Here is a 15,837-nt window from a genome sequence, read left to right as displayed (position 1 = left end):
AAAATTCTGTAAAAATTAAAGGTTTTTCATTTGGAATATACAGTCTTGAAGAATATTTATCCTGATTCTATCTCCAAGTTGTACGTACTTCGGTTTTCACTAATTTGTATTCTATTTCTCATTTCATATTTTATGTAGCTGTTTATGTTGTTTTATTTAAAATGAAGTCCTGCTAACCATAGCCTGTGCTAACATTGTTGCATTCTTAATCATTAAAATACACTCATGTCCATAAATTAAGGGATCTTCAAGATCCATGAGCAATCATTGCATCATGGCAACATGTGAGGACTAAACTGTGGCTTGACAACATGTAAACACATGACAAGCCTGGCAGCTCAGTACGAGACCGATTAGTGTGCGTGAAACAGTCCTTGCGGGCAGAGGTCTCAGGTACAGCGGTTCTGACTGTGAGTTGTATGCATTTGGCACACAGTATTTGAGTCGTAGGGAAGCAAGATGGCACAGAGAACACATTTGGATGGCGTTACTCGTGGTCGGATCATCGGTAGAACATAGGCCAGCAACAGTCAGCACCAGGAGGGCCAGGAGGTAGATGTTGCCTGTAGTGACATTTCACGCCTGTGGAGAAGATTCCAGGAGGAAGGAAACATTCAATGTCAGTACAGGCAATATTGACCACATGCTACAACCCCACGTTAGAATCTATATCTTTCCTTATGTCCTCGAAGACGTTCAACCAGCACAGCACCTGCACAGGCTAGAGACCTCACAGCAGCCTCTGAGTCACACATCTCTTGTCAAACTGTGTATTGTTGGCTTCGAGAGATTGCTATGTATGCTCATCAACCCACCAGATGCATTCCTCTTACACAAAGGCACCGTGTGCCTTTTCAAATTTGGTTTCTGACCCATCTTGATTGGACCCAGCAACAGTAGAGTAGTGTCCTGTTCACAGATGAGCCATGGTTCAGGCTGGAGTGTGACTCTCGCTCTATGTTCATCTGACATGCCCCTCAGATGCATTACAAATCTGCCAATATTGTGGAAAGGGACCCATATGGCGGCACCAGTATTCTCGTCTGGGACAGTATCATGTTGGGAGCACGTACCCCACTGCATGTGTTTCCCAGTGGTACTGTGATGGGTGTTGTCTATAGGGATGATATCTTGTAACAGTATGTGTGCCTTTTTCGTGGTGCACATGGACCTGGGTTCCATCTGATGGATGATAATGCTACCCCCACACAGGGCTAGCCTTGTGGATGAGTACTTGCAACGCGAGGACAACGCACGTTTATAGTGACCAGCTCATTCCCCGGACCGAAATTTGATAGAACATGCATGGCATGCTCTAGGCCAAAGGATTGCAGCCATAACATAGCCACCATAAACCACTGTTGACCTCCAAAGGGTGCTTGTCCAACAGTGGGATGCGTTACCATAGTGACTTTCAAAATATATTTTTAATGTGGGGGAAGTCTGTCGAATGTACATAATAAATATGTTTTCAGAACATGTTAAGAGTAACAAAATTGCTAAGACAGTTATTACTGAATTATACGTAAAGTTATCTTTACTAACTTGTAAAAATATCAAATTCTTATCCTTATTAGTATGATCATAATATTTCTGTAAAAAATTGACTGTCGGAAAAATATACTATATTCAACAGTTAACACAATGAAAACTGTAGAACACAGGAAGCTGATATTTTGCAGAAATGAATTCATTACTGCTTTAGTTTTCCAAGATATTACTTCAAAATTGTCCGGCTCGTTGGCTGAATGGTCAGCGTACTGGCCTTCGGTTCAGAGGGTCCCGGGTTCGATTCCTGGCCGGGTCGGGGATTTTAACCTTCATTGGTTAATTCCAATGGTTCAGGCGCTGGGTGTTTGTGCTGTCCCCAACATCCCTGCAATTCACACACCACACATAACACTATCCTCCACCACAATAACACGCAGTTACCTACAAATGGCAGATGCTGCCCACCCTCATCGGAGGGTCTTGCCTTACAAGGGCTGCACCCAGCTAGAAATAGCCACACGAAATTAAAATTAATTTTAACTTCAAAATTTAAAAAGATACTCATTTTCCTTTTGCTGTCTGCTTTCTTGTGGATTAAATGTGGCAATCCTCCTGGTTTAAAGAAGGCACTGATATTGTAACTTAGTCCCTTTATGCTAAGTTTCATGATGAATGTAATGAAATATGACTCAAGGTAATCATTAAGTGGTCCTCACTCTGCTGAAGACCATCAGCTTCTCAAATTCCATGTGATGGCAGTACTTTACGTTTACTTGTTAAGATTGAAAATTCAATGCTAAACAATATAATTATAACAAAATCAAAATGAGATGTATTTGTACAAACCATAAGTTCATAATTGGCTTCATGAATTCAAGACATCTGACATGAAAAGTATGTACACATTAATAATGACCTTTAAGGGTCTAACCGAATAATTGTCAAGAAACATTTTCAAATATTGGAAATGAACAGACAAATGTCAAATGAAGGAACATGAAGAGGAATGCATAATAGGATGAACACATGTGCCACATACAGAGATTTCTTATATGCAATTTAAAAGTTCATCAGCTTCTAAAATTTATGATGATGACCTCATATTACATAGAATAGTTCAGCATTAAACCTAATACTACTAAGTACAGTAACTAATTATACATTCCAAAGTACTTGATGACATTTTGTAAAAGGCTTGGTTTAGGTTTAGGCTTCAGAAATGAAAGGTGCAGATTATAAAGATATTGTCATTTACTCCTCATTAAGATTGCTGGGATTCAAATTTTCATTGATGCATGTTGAACTTATTTCAACAGATATTATATTACTTCTGTTCAGATTCTATAACAAAGATTTTTGTTAGTCATTAGTCAGTCTTTTCCTGTCTCAGTTTAAAATTATTTTTAAATTTTATATTTCTTACCATTTTTGTTTCAGACATGTGTGGTCAGTGCAATGGAAACAATACCAGCTGTCAGAGGATAGTCGGAAGTTTTAACATATCCAAGGATGGTTATAATGACGTTGTTAGAATTCCTGTCGGTTCAATTAATGTAGATGTTCGGCAGATTGGATATCAAGGGTCTAATGCAGATGGTAATTACCTTGGTAAGTATAGCGCTATGTAATAACTGAAGGCAGTTTTTTATAAACTTATAAACATTTCAGAGTTTTAATAGTAACTTGTAAGGAAAATTATCATACCAATTCACTTATGGAATCTCAAGACCTTTATGGTGAAGAGAATTCCTTCTGCCCTCTTTTCTATCAGATTGTGTCTAAAATTAAGTTGTAAAATGAGAGCTTTCACCAGATAACAAGATCAACGATGTAACAAAGATGGTGGAAAAGTAAACACCTCCATGGCTGATATCCTGCCCCTTTGAACCAGCCAGATATTGACTTTGATGCATCACATAAATGGTTCCAAGTGGATAACATCTTCAGTGAAACAAAAGGACCCATGGTGGCCACAAAGTGGTTGCCACAAAACTCTACCGGAAGTCTATCGTCAAAGACTAAGATCTACCAAACGACCTGTTTTGAATGTGTAACGTGACCAGAGAAAATATAGAGCACATAATAACTGGCTGCTCTACCCTAGCCCCTGTTGAGTACACCCAGTGATATGACAATGTAGCCAAAGTCAATTGTGAGTGGATGTGTTTGGGCAAGGTCATATCATACAACTATTTACAATAATTAGGAGTGGAAAGTCTACTGGAACAAAAAAAAATACAGATTGGCAAAACGAGTTGCAACCAACCTAATATTGTATTGACAGACGAGGTGCCAAAAGTCATATATCTGATCGACATTGCAATCCCAGCTCCATAGAATATCCAAAAGAGGTTCAGGGAAAAAGGCACAAATACCTGCCTCTGGGCAAGAAAATAAGAGAGATGTGACATCAGGATAGAGTTGTTGTAGCTGTTGTTGTTCCAATAGTGGTGACAGAACCAGGACACCAAGCAAATGGCTGTGCGGTTTGGGTCAAATAGCTATCAGTTTGCATTCAGGAGGTAGTGGGTTTGAACCCCACAGTTAGCAGCCTTGAAGATGGTTTTCAGTGGTTTCCCATTTTCACACCAAGCAAATGTTGGAGCTGTACCTTAATTAAGGCCACGGTTGCTTCATTCCCACTTCTAGCCCTTTCCTATCTCACCATCGTCAAAAGACCTATCTGTGTCGGTGTAACATAAAACAGATTGTTAAAAAAAAACCAGCACAAATCCCCCACCATCTGTATGATGCACTTCATCAGTGAAAGCTTAACAATAACATCTATACTGAATTGCAGAAGATAGTGGTTTTTGAAACCTACTGCATTATGAGGAAAATGCTGAATAGGGATTTGAAGGCTCCATATATGAAGACATTCAGAAGATCAATAGTGTTCCACTAGGCTTGGATAGTAATCCTGCCTAATGCAACTGAACACCAGGAAAAACCAGGAAGACCTGAATAATAATAATAATAATAATAATAATAATAATAATAATAATAATAATAATAATAATAATAATAATAATAATAATAATAAATGATGACTATGATCATGTTTTTTATTGCAAAAGGTGACCTCAATTATTAACAATCTGATGTGGATCTAAAGAAGTGTCCTACCCAACAAGGATGGTATGTGCTCATTGCACATTAATTCCAACCAATAAAACTTTAATATGACATGAAAAATTACAAGAAGAGAAGTTTAGAAAATTTCTCATTTAATGAATTATTGAATGCTCAGAATAGTTTAACAAACTGAAATCTTTCTCTATTTAAATTTTTTTTTACTCATGTAGCTTATCTCTCAAATTGACATTCTTCTTTTGTAAGTCTATTAAAATTTTCAGGAACATCATTCCAGTTAGAACTTCTTTTCACTTAAACTTGCAATTCACTGCTAACTGATATAGAGATGCCAACTACTATCAATTTTCAGTAGTTTCAGTGATTTTCTCACGTATATTGCAGCAATATGGAAGTGGTACAGATTATTACAGATTTTTATACATTCAAAATGCTATTTATAAATTCTCAATTTTTCCCATGAACATGAAAGAAAAAAGTATTGTATGTTGGTGATTTGTTGGAAAATAGTTAAGAGATAGTTAAGATACGGAACAATTTGTGCACAAGGGAGACATCTTTGCTGAATGCAAATTCCCAGCATATGCACTACAGTTCTGTTCTATTACCTGTGATTTAGTAATAAGTTGCTTGCATTACTACGTCTGTTGCCTGCCTTTGTTACAAAGTGATGTTGTATAGTGCAATCATCTACTGTATTTCGATGAAGTAAAGAATGACATTAAATTAACAGGAAGACTTTCAACAAAACATAAGTACAAGGACAGAAGAACTCTAACAGTTCTCCTGGTGAGGGGGGGGGGGGGGGAAAGCAAAAATGTCCTCTTGTTCTAATGCATGCTATCAAAAATCAGTTTACTGAGAAGAACCTCAGTGAGCCAAAAAAAAAAAAGGAAAGAAAGGAACAGTGAAAATACTTCAAGAAAAATTAGTTCTAGTTTGTTTATGAATGTAATACTTATACATTTAACTTGAAGGGGGAGAAAAAAAAAATCTTGATATTCTTTGAAATTGCACAATGTAATTTGAGTGTTTTAGTCCCTCAACACCTTTTCTCAGATTCACACTATTGGTGACTTCCAAGGATGGCATCTATGACAATATAAAAAAGTTATGTGTGGAATTTTCTTAGAAAATATTGACATTATTTCTAAACCTTCATCATAGATATACGTTACAATTTATTGCACTAGGCTGAAGCAGTGCTAATGCTTGTTTACTGTAGTGGGTACATGACAGCGGACCCAGCAGCAGGCACATCAGTGGTATAAGTACAGTCATCACATGACTCTCGCATTACCGATAGGACAAGATGAAATTTTAGAGAAGTGAATTCAGAATGGAATATATGGTGATAATTCAAGGACTGGTGATGTTAGCATGAAAGGAATCATGGTTTCATAAAGGACTGACTAAGCAGTTGAAGATTTAGTGAGCTTTGATACCTGCTGACGGAGCCAGATAACAGAGTATCGGATGTAAAGAAGCAATAGTTCCTAACATGGCCGAGTGCAGTCGTATTGTGACAATAAAGGTCAAGAGTGTGCGGGGTCAGTGGACGATGGCGTTACTGGTGGAGTAGCAACAACGTGGATGAGCCAGCAGTGTGGAAAACAATAGTGATGGAAAGTTGTTGCAGATCATGGTAAGGAAGCTTCTAGCAGAAGCTGGAAGCAGGTTAATAATGAAGAATGTGCCCAGGATGATCTGGAAGTGGAAATTAAGAGAATCTTCTGTGGGCCTTGTAAAGAGTGAACCCAGTAAGACCGGGTCAATCTTAAGAGAGTCAGTGTTGCATCAGTCATGAATGAGTTGCATGACAATCGTGAGTTCTCTGCATCATCAAGTACGGTACTGTAATGAATCCAGACGGTCGTGATTACACAGCATGCGGCAAGCTGGGAAGTGAGCTGTTCTCTAACAAGGTAGTACTGCTAGAGGCCTGTTATAGAACAGGTATTCAACATGTGTGTGTGGGGAAAAAAGAACTGTGTTGACTGGAAAACTCAAACAGGAGTGGACTTTAAAGAGTAGTTTAATAAATTTAATTGATAGTGAAACACACTACCTCTCAGAGTATTGATTTTAGTTTTAAGGATCCTGATAACCTACCGCAACTGGTGTGAGAAGCGGGATTTAATAGGCAATGGGTTTCAGTATGACAACATTTATAGTGTAATTGACAAGATGGAGTCTGGCTTTTGGGCATTATTAGATTAGCTCAGTGCAATGTAGCAAGGACTTACAGTAGAGTTTAAAGGTAGTCAGGACGAATTTAAGTTACAGCTTAAAGCTAGTCATGATGAACTTAAGTCAGAACTACAGTCCAGTGAGGATGAACTTAAGGAACAATTTAACTCCTGTCAGGATGAACTTAAAGCCAAGCTGAACAAATTTAAGGGGGGACAGTACAATTTAGAGGAGGAGATGCATGGTCTTGAGGTAAAATAAAAAAGTGACATTATGCAGAAGGTCTAGAGCCCAGTGTTCAAGGCAAGAGATGGGTGATCTACAGGAAAAGATTATGACTCAAGAAATCATACCAAGGCTTACTAGCGGCAACAATGGTACCAGCGTTGCAAAAATGAAATCCACGCACTTCAATGGGTCTACATGTTGAGTTACATTACGGACCCAGTTCAAGAGTGTGACCAACCAAAATGTGGGGATGCTGGAGGGGAGGGCTGTACAACTCATGACCGGCCAGCATGGATGAGCGATGGAGTTGCTACACAGTGTCTGGCCAGACACAATCTACAAAGAGATTGTGACACTACAGTGACCACTGTCTGGCTCCATGGCTAAATGCTTAGCGTGCTGGCCTTTGTTCACAGGGGTACCGGGTTCAGTTCCCGGCAGGGTAAGGAATTTTAACCATCATTGGTTAATTCCGCTGACATGGGGCTGGGCGTATGTATCGTCTTCATCATAATTTCATCCTCATCACGATGCGCAGGTCATCTACGGGCATCAAATCAAAAGACCTGCACCTAGCAAGCCGAACATGTCCTCGGACACTCCCAGTACTAAAGGCACACACCATTTCATTTACAGTGACCACTAGCTGGCAGCTTCCTGCCGCAACCGGTTGAAGAAGAGGACATATCATACTGGTGAATTGCTGCAAGAACAGCTGTTTCGCAAGATGTTAGGTGTATTAATACTGGATCATGTACAGATGAAGGCTGCCTACACATTTCTCATTGAGCTTCATGATGCCATGATATGGCAACACCTGATGCTCAGTGTCTCACCGGTCTCAAGGATGCCCTCACCATTTCTTTGAGGGTGGAAGCAGCAAAGATGATGGCTATTTCAATGCTATCAGTGAGGGTATGATCCGACTGGGACAAAGAGAAGCCATTGCCACCAGCCAGGGCGCCGAAACTTCAGAAGAATCAGTTGCTTGCAATGAGGTGAGCATGGCCATCAAAGGATTGACTGCCTGCAGCAAATACAAGCTGCCAGGGGAGAAAGGAAGTCTGCTTGTCACCACCAGAGTGATAATCACTGCTGTTGGGATATTGAGTCTCTAGGGAAATTATCTGCTGGAAATGTGGTGAGCATGGCCATCTGAGAAGGACCGCTGGCAGGAGACCGCCCCCCACCCAGTGGAATAGTGGAACTTGAAGTGGTTGATGTGGACTTCACCTGGGCCGTACTGGTACTAAGTTGTGTGCCGGTACAAATTCTCAATGTGATGTTGTGGGACCAACGTATACCTAGTAAGATTGAGTTTAGAATGTGTGAAGTGGTCGCTTGCATTATACCAGCAGATGACTAGGAATACAAGCAATTTATACTAGGGATGCAAACGATAAGCTCCAGAGCATAACATCTGATGCCGGAAGACACCTAGAGGAGAACCCATTCAAGGAGTTCAACAGGATGATCTTAGAGTTCTGGGACATCTTGATGGTAATGGGAGGTGACTACAGGCTGACCAACAGGGAGTTCAATCACATAAACGATTGTGACACAATTCTTATCTATCAACCATCCCATCGAGTACAACTGGCTAAGAAGACAGAGACTGACCAGATGCCGAGTGCCATGAAGCAGTGTGGGATAATCAAAGAATTTGACAGTCCATGGTCATTCCCTGTAGTGCTAGTAAAGAAGAAAAACACCAAGTTCTGCTTCTGCACCAGTTATCAGAAACTAAGAACGACTGCTTTTCATTATCCCAAACTGACAACACACTGCTCACCTGCTTAGTGGTTCTCAATCCTGGATCTGAAATCAGGATATTGGCAGGTGGCTCTGTACCAGTATGATGAGGAGAAGAATGTGTTCTCTACAGGCCAGGGGTTGTGGCCATTCACGTTATATTCTTCAGATTGTGTAATGCACCTGCAACATTCGAGTGAATGATGGAGTCCATGCTAAGAGTGCCCACTCACGATGCCTACCTGGTTTACCTGAATGACACCTTGGTAGGACACATGTTTTTGGAACACCTGGAGAACCTCAGTAAAGTGTTCCAGAGATTACAAGGTGCTCACCTAAAATTAAACCCTATAAAATGCCAAGTATTCCAGCAGGAGGTATACAACCTAGGCCCCATTGTCTCACCCAGAAAAGCTAGACGATGTTAGGGACTGGCCTGTGCTGAAGGACAAGCAGAAGCTGAGGTGTTTTCTCAGCCTCTGTACCTACTACCAGAAGATCAATGGCGGCTACACCACCATCTCAAAACTGCTCATGCAGATCACAGAAGGGAAGAGGCTATTCTGATGGTCACTGGAGATAGAGGCTGTTTTTTGGTCACTCAAGGAGCCTGGAAAGAAGTTCACTGTTGTCACTGATGCCAGTAATGTACGGATGGGTTGAGGTGCAGTCACAGATGATCACCGGACCAGGAAAGGTGACAGCATACTACACGGAAGGTAATACAAATGACAAAAGACTTGACCAATAAAATGATGGTAAATTAGTTATTCCGGGAAAGTGTCAGAAAGTGATAGAACCAACTAGAGGGAAGAATATTGTAGATGTGGTACTGATAAAATCAGATGAGCTCTATAAAGAAACTGAAGTGTAGATGGTATAAGTTGTCATGAAGCTGTTTTAGTCATAGTCAAAATAAGTGTGACAGAAAGGAAGGTTATAAATTATAGGACTATTAAGCAGTATTAGATAGTTGATAAGGGAGGCATGAGGTAGTTCTTAAAAAGAAATAATTATGATCATTGGAAAATAATAAATAAAATTATAAACAGCCTATGGAATTTGTTTAAATCAATTGTTAAGGAGTGTTAAAAAGGTATACGTACAAAGGTGGTAAATGCTAAAGGCACCTTATTATTTTATTATTATTTTCTTTCTTTCTTTCTTTCTTTCTTTCTTTCTTTCTTTCTTTATATAAACACAAACAACCAATAGAGATATCCTCCATTTACAGGTGGCTCTTATACAATGTTATGTACATAATAAGGAACAGAATTTGTGAAAAATAACAAGAAAGAGGTATTAAATAAAAATTGAAAAATAAGAGAGAAAAACAGGGTAAATAATAAAACAAATTCAGTACACTTGTTATTTGCACCGGCATTATTAGCATAAATATTAATTTTACTACACAGTAATACAATTATCTTCAGTAATATTTTTAACAAAGAATCTATTATACTGTTCTTTTGTTTACACTAACTACAAATTAATGATATACAGGGTCTTTTCTTTAGCATGCTCGGCAGCACCACTCAGAGCATGGCATGGCTGGTGCAATGACGCTCGGTCACTAGCCGGTATAATGCGTGCTTTTTCTCCCCACCACTCATGGCAATTAACACTTATAGAAATCCATTTTTAGTGAAACTATTAGTCTAAAACCTACCTGGCATTACATTTGATGTTCAAAATGTTGTCCCTCAGCTGTCAAACACGCCTGACACCTCGTAAATAGGTTTGCAGAAACTCGAAGAATCTCAACTCCTGTGATGTTCGAAATAACTTGTGTAATGTTCTCTTGTAGTTCTTCTCTTGTGTGAGGATTGTTCACATACACTTTTCCCTTCAGCATCCCCCACAGGTAATAATCACAGGGATTTAAATCAAGAGATCTAGGAGGATAATTAACCACACGATCTTCGAAAACTTCCCGTATTACCTCCATAGACCAATTAACAGTATGTGCCGTCACATTATCTTCCATAAAGTAACCATTACTCCTTTCTTCTTCTGTCAGCTCTTGAAAGAATGGTCTGAGAATGAGGTCTATATATCGATCAGCATTTATTGTTTCGCGGAAAAATATAGGCCCTATAATTCTGCGAGCACTTATTATGCACCAAACTCCTATTTTTATATCATGAAGTGGACGGATATGCAGCTGGTGGGGATTTTCTGCACACCAGTAGCGATTGTTTTGACTATTTACATAGCCAGTTAAGTGTAGCCATGCTTCATCACTATAAAAGAAAAGTTCTGGGTCAACATACCTATCGTGAACTGACTGAAGCAACCAGTTACAATACCGAACCCTAGCGAAACTGTCAGGTCCTCTTAAATATTGGGCAGGGGTGGGTTTGTACGGTTTTGCTTTTAACAGTTTTGTTGCTTTGTGGGCAGAAGATAATGACACATTAGCTTGTACGGCGAGACGCGACAGGGATTTTGTTGGAGTTCTTTCCAAGAGAGCTCTTAATTTGTCAAGCTTTTCCTCTGTTAAAACGGTTCATCTCCTGCGTGATTTCTTGTTAAGAATGGACCCGGTGATGCGGAACTTCTTTTCTAATCTACGTACCGTACTCCTATGGGGAGGGAGGATTCCAGGAAATTTGCAAATGAATCGAAAGCGGCATTCTGTATAAGAAGAATGCTTCTCATAGCACAACACAATGAATATACACTGTTCTACTGTATACATCACTCGTTGAACACACGATTAGTATTCCTACAGAAACTACGCTATTTTAAAGTGAACACATAGAACACGCTACCAATGCCGCAGATGAACTGAACTATTGCTGTGTGTGCAGCAATGGTTATCGCTACCGTACTGCATTAGATCACCTTAGCCGGTCATGAAGCAATATATCTCTCGGCAAATGAGTCACCCAGCCGCGCTATCGCCTTCCGTGCATGTTCTCCTGAGACGCGGAGCAGGCCATAAAGAAGATCCTGTATTACACAGGCTATAAAGAAATTAACTTTCCCTATTTCCTTTCTTGCAAAGTAAAGGTATTTAGCCTGGAAATATGTGCACACACAACACATCTATGACGTAATGATCCTATACCAGCCAGACAAGTTCCACCTGCTGTCAGTAGTGCAGTATCCATAGCAATGCTCGCCCACATATGGCTGATCATCCACCGTATAGTCCTGATCTTGCTCCCAGTGATTTCTATCTTTTCTTACACCTCAAGAAATTCCTGTCCTCCTGTCAGCATTTTCACTTGGATGAAGAGCTTAAGAAAACCTACAAAATTCAAAATACATAAGACCCTTATTAGACCTGTAGTGACATATGGCTCAGAAGCCTGGAACCTTTTAGTTGATGATGCAAATAAATTAGGAATATTTGAAAGAAAGATTATTAGACAAATATATGGTCCAATTCAAGACCAGAATGGTTGGAAGATAAGGACGAATGCTGAAATACAGAACATATTAGACCAGAAGGATATAGTTAGATTTATTAAGGCACAGAGACTGCGATGGCTTGGCCATGTGGAAAGAATGGAGGAAGATCGAATGCCAAGAAAAGTAGTTAAATCCCGAGTAGATAAAAGACGGCGACAAGGAAGGCCCCGTAATAGGTGGAGCGATGAAGTTGAAGTCTACTTGAGGGCAATGAACATTCGCCCATGGAGAGCAGCTGCTCAGGATCGAAGTAGATGGTGGACTATCCTAGAAGAGGCCAAAGCTAGTAAGTACGTAAGTAACTAAGAAGAGCTTAAGACGAATGTCACACGCTGGTTCCATTCCCAGGCAACAGACTTATACAACACCAGCTTACAAAAGTTGATCCCACGATATGACAAGTGTCTCAATTCTGGTGGTGATTATGTCGAAAAATAGCTCCAACCTTACTGGATTGGGTGCCAATAAAGACTTTCATGTAACTATGTTGTCTTTACAAAAAAAAGAAAAAACAGGGAAACTTAATTTCTGGATGGCCCTCGTATTTGATTTTGGTTCAGAAATTACAGTTTCCACATAATGCATGAAGTTTCGGAGAGTCGTAAGAAAGTAAATTCTCTGATTACATGCAGAAATTTTGTTATAAAGATTACACCTTCCAACAACTGGAGAAATTTTGTGGCTCTCTGTTTTAGTGTTCACCATAAAATGTTTGTCGTGTCCATAACTTTCTAATTTTCATATTAAAGTTCACTCTAGCAAGTAGCTCACCGTCAACAGTCACATTATTTATCAGTTTGTACAAGAGTATTTGTTGAAGAATCTCCCTTCTATTACACAATGATGAAAGTTTAATTTCATTTAGCAAGTTTGTGTATAAATCCTTTTCTTTCAGTTCTGAAGTATGATGTGTTTCTTAATACAGAATATGGAGAAACTTTTTCTGAAATTTTTCAGTCTGATTTATATGGGATTGATAATGAAATGTCCACACAACACATGCATATTCAAGTTTACTATGCTCAAATGTATTATAGAGAGTAATTAACCTACGGTACCAACTTTTTTGAGTTCCCTTGAATTGCAAACCACAAAATAGAAGGATGTGTAAGATTCATTTGTAATTTTTTTAGGGTACCCTTTAAAGGACAATGTACTGAAAATCAAAACCTACAACGTGTTTTCCAGTCTTAGACCAGGTCGGGGATGTAATGAATGAGCCATATATAGGCTATTATAACAATGGGGTTGCCACTCCCAAAGTGATTTTATTAATGACTGATAATTGCTATGAAATGACAATGGAGAATGTTGCTGGAATGAAAGATGACAAGGGAAACCAGAGTACCCAGAGAAAAAGCTGTCCCACCTCTGCTTTGTTAAAAGACAATGTACTACCCATTAAAATTCTGAGATCTTTTGCTAAATTAGACTTTCCTGAAACAATGTTATCCATTAATTAGTATTGTAAAAGTGGAAATTCCTCAAAAAAGAACCATAACACTTGTTAAGGTTGACAGCCCAGGCTAAAAAATGAATTTCATTTCATGATACCCATTTTATATTCAAATAGTACCATTTTATATTCAAATAGTATTGTCGATTTTTTCCTTGAGAAAGTTACTCCGAGATGCTTACTGATATTAAAATTCATTTTGTTGTTCCTACTCCAGATATTATAATTGATATCAGTATGTACAATTTAACATCATCAACATACATTAGACATTTTGAGTACCTGATGACCTTTGGAAAGTCAATAAATATTGTGAACAAAAGAGGCCCTAAACTGGAACCATGAGTTAGTGATGGTAATGCTCTCGCTTGAGACTGACATCACAGATCAGACCGATTCTCCTGTGCTGTGATCTGTGTGATGTTCCAGTAACTGTGAGCATAAGCTTGATAGTATATCATGAGCAGTTATTGCATGAAATAATGTTCTCATATAGAAACGTGTGTTTCGATAAATTTTGTGAAAAGCCTGGAAAAGTACTGCATGTTTAACTATGGGTCCCTTAATACTATTAACGAAAGTGAGAACAGAATGTCAGTATCTTAAATGGTTCACGAGTTATTTGAGGTGGACATCTTAGCTTAATAACCCTATATAATGTATTAATAACTGTAGATAGGATGTACACCTGCCAGGATATCTTGCAATTGTTGTCAACAGGATAGCTTCTTGTGATGCAGACTGAGCCAGAGGTGTTCTCTGTGACAATTCCCCTTTGGTTATATTATGTATTTTTAAGTGCTGGATCATCCCAGAAGTATTTCTGCCGACATACTTTACCGTACTTCTTTGGAACAAACATCACAGAGGAATGTGCTATGTGGCATCTCTTCAAAATAATCCCACATCCACTACTTATGTTGTGTTTCGGACATCGTCTTAAAGTTGTCGTGTATAATTAGGCACAATTACGCATTGCACCGTCATATACCGAAGTACCTAATTATTATGCGAATACTCTATAACATTGTAAGGAATTATTTCCATTGTTACCATAATGTCGGTAAACAGAAACACAGGTCCAGTGGGTATATAATGTGGGGTCTGATAAATTATGAGTGATAATAATATACATCTACAATACCTGTCAGTTTCTGTACTTAGCTTTCTAATTCATGTAATCACTGCTGCATACAATGCCAGAATGCGTATCCTTTGTATTTATGTTACACAAGGTCAAAACTGACCTCAGTAGAAATGAAAGAAATTAATGGTCTACTCGCTTGTTGACACGTATTTATAGAATGGAGAAGGTCCATGGTTGGCTATTCGCACACTTGGCACAAACAACATTCGGCTCCTTCTATCAGTAGACCTATGACACACTACTCACCACACAATGCGGGGACAATGCTCTCAAGATCTGTCAATATTTCTTGTGAGAAACAGGTGCTTGCGCTAGTCTCGAGAAATCACGAGAACCTGTCTCAGACTGTCCATCAATACCGTGAGGCAAATCAGATGTAACATGGAATACAAATTATTTTGTTTGGAGATATATTACAAACTAGCAATTACCCATTGCTTTGCTTGCGTGGATTTCGTAATTTGATCAAAGTAATCGTTCCTTATTATTGTACTAAGACATTATCTGAAAATTCCTAAAGTATAAAAACTCACCCAAAAATTGAGTTTCATTTACCCCAGAAATTCTTTGTAAACCATGTTTGTGGTATTACCCTTTGGGACTAAGACGACCATGCGACATAGAACTGTACATGTGAGAAACAGTCTTCCCTCAAGTCGAAGAAATAAATACATGTTTCTTTATTTTTAAAGGAGATTCCAAATACCTATTCCCACATCTGTAACATCTTCACTTTTTGAGATATACATAAGTATCCCCATAAAAAGAATTCAACCCCTTGATCAGTTCTTCCCCCACCCTCACCCCCATCTAAGTATATTTTCCAAAAACAAAAATACATGTTTCTTTATTTTTAAAGGAGATTCCCAATACCAATTTTTACGTCTAAAATGTCCTCAGTTTCTAAGATATAAGTATCCTCATAAACATTATTCAACTATTTTTCACTTCTTTTCACCCCCCCCTGTTAAGTGCCTTCTCCAAAAACAAAAAAGTACAGGTTCCTGTATTTTTAAAGGACTTTCCAAATTACCAAGTTTCTTATCTCTAACATGTTAAG

At 38.8% G+C, this 15,837-nt stretch overlaps 1 protein-coding gene across 3 annotated transcripts in view; it reads left to right on the top strand.

The window, feature by feature from the left end:
- The window catches only part of LOC136864326 (A disintegrin and metalloproteinase with thrombospondin motifs 4), a 644,921-nt gene that overhangs the window by 541,578 nt on the left and 87,506 nt on the right, over nt 1-15,837 (top strand). For all 3 annotated transcript variants that reach the window (XM_067141158.2, XM_067141157.2, XM_067141159.2), the window contains exon 15: nt 2,929-3,099. In XM_067141158.2, coding sequence (XP_066997259.2) covers nt 2,929-3,099 — 171 coding nt within the window. The remainder of the gene's footprint in view (nt 1-2,928; nt 3,100-15,837) is intronic.

Source organism: Anabrus simplex, chromosome 2, assembly GCF_040414725.1.
Source record: "Anabrus simplex isolate iqAnaSimp1 chromosome 2, ASM4041472v1, whole genome shotgun sequence".
In the NCBI taxonomy this organism is placed as follows: Eukaryota; Metazoa; Arthropoda; class Insecta; order Orthoptera; family Tettigoniidae; genus Anabrus; species Anabrus simplex.
The sequence above is the reverse complement of the archived record's forward strand: the minus strand, read 5'-3'. Positions and strand labels throughout refer to the sequence as shown.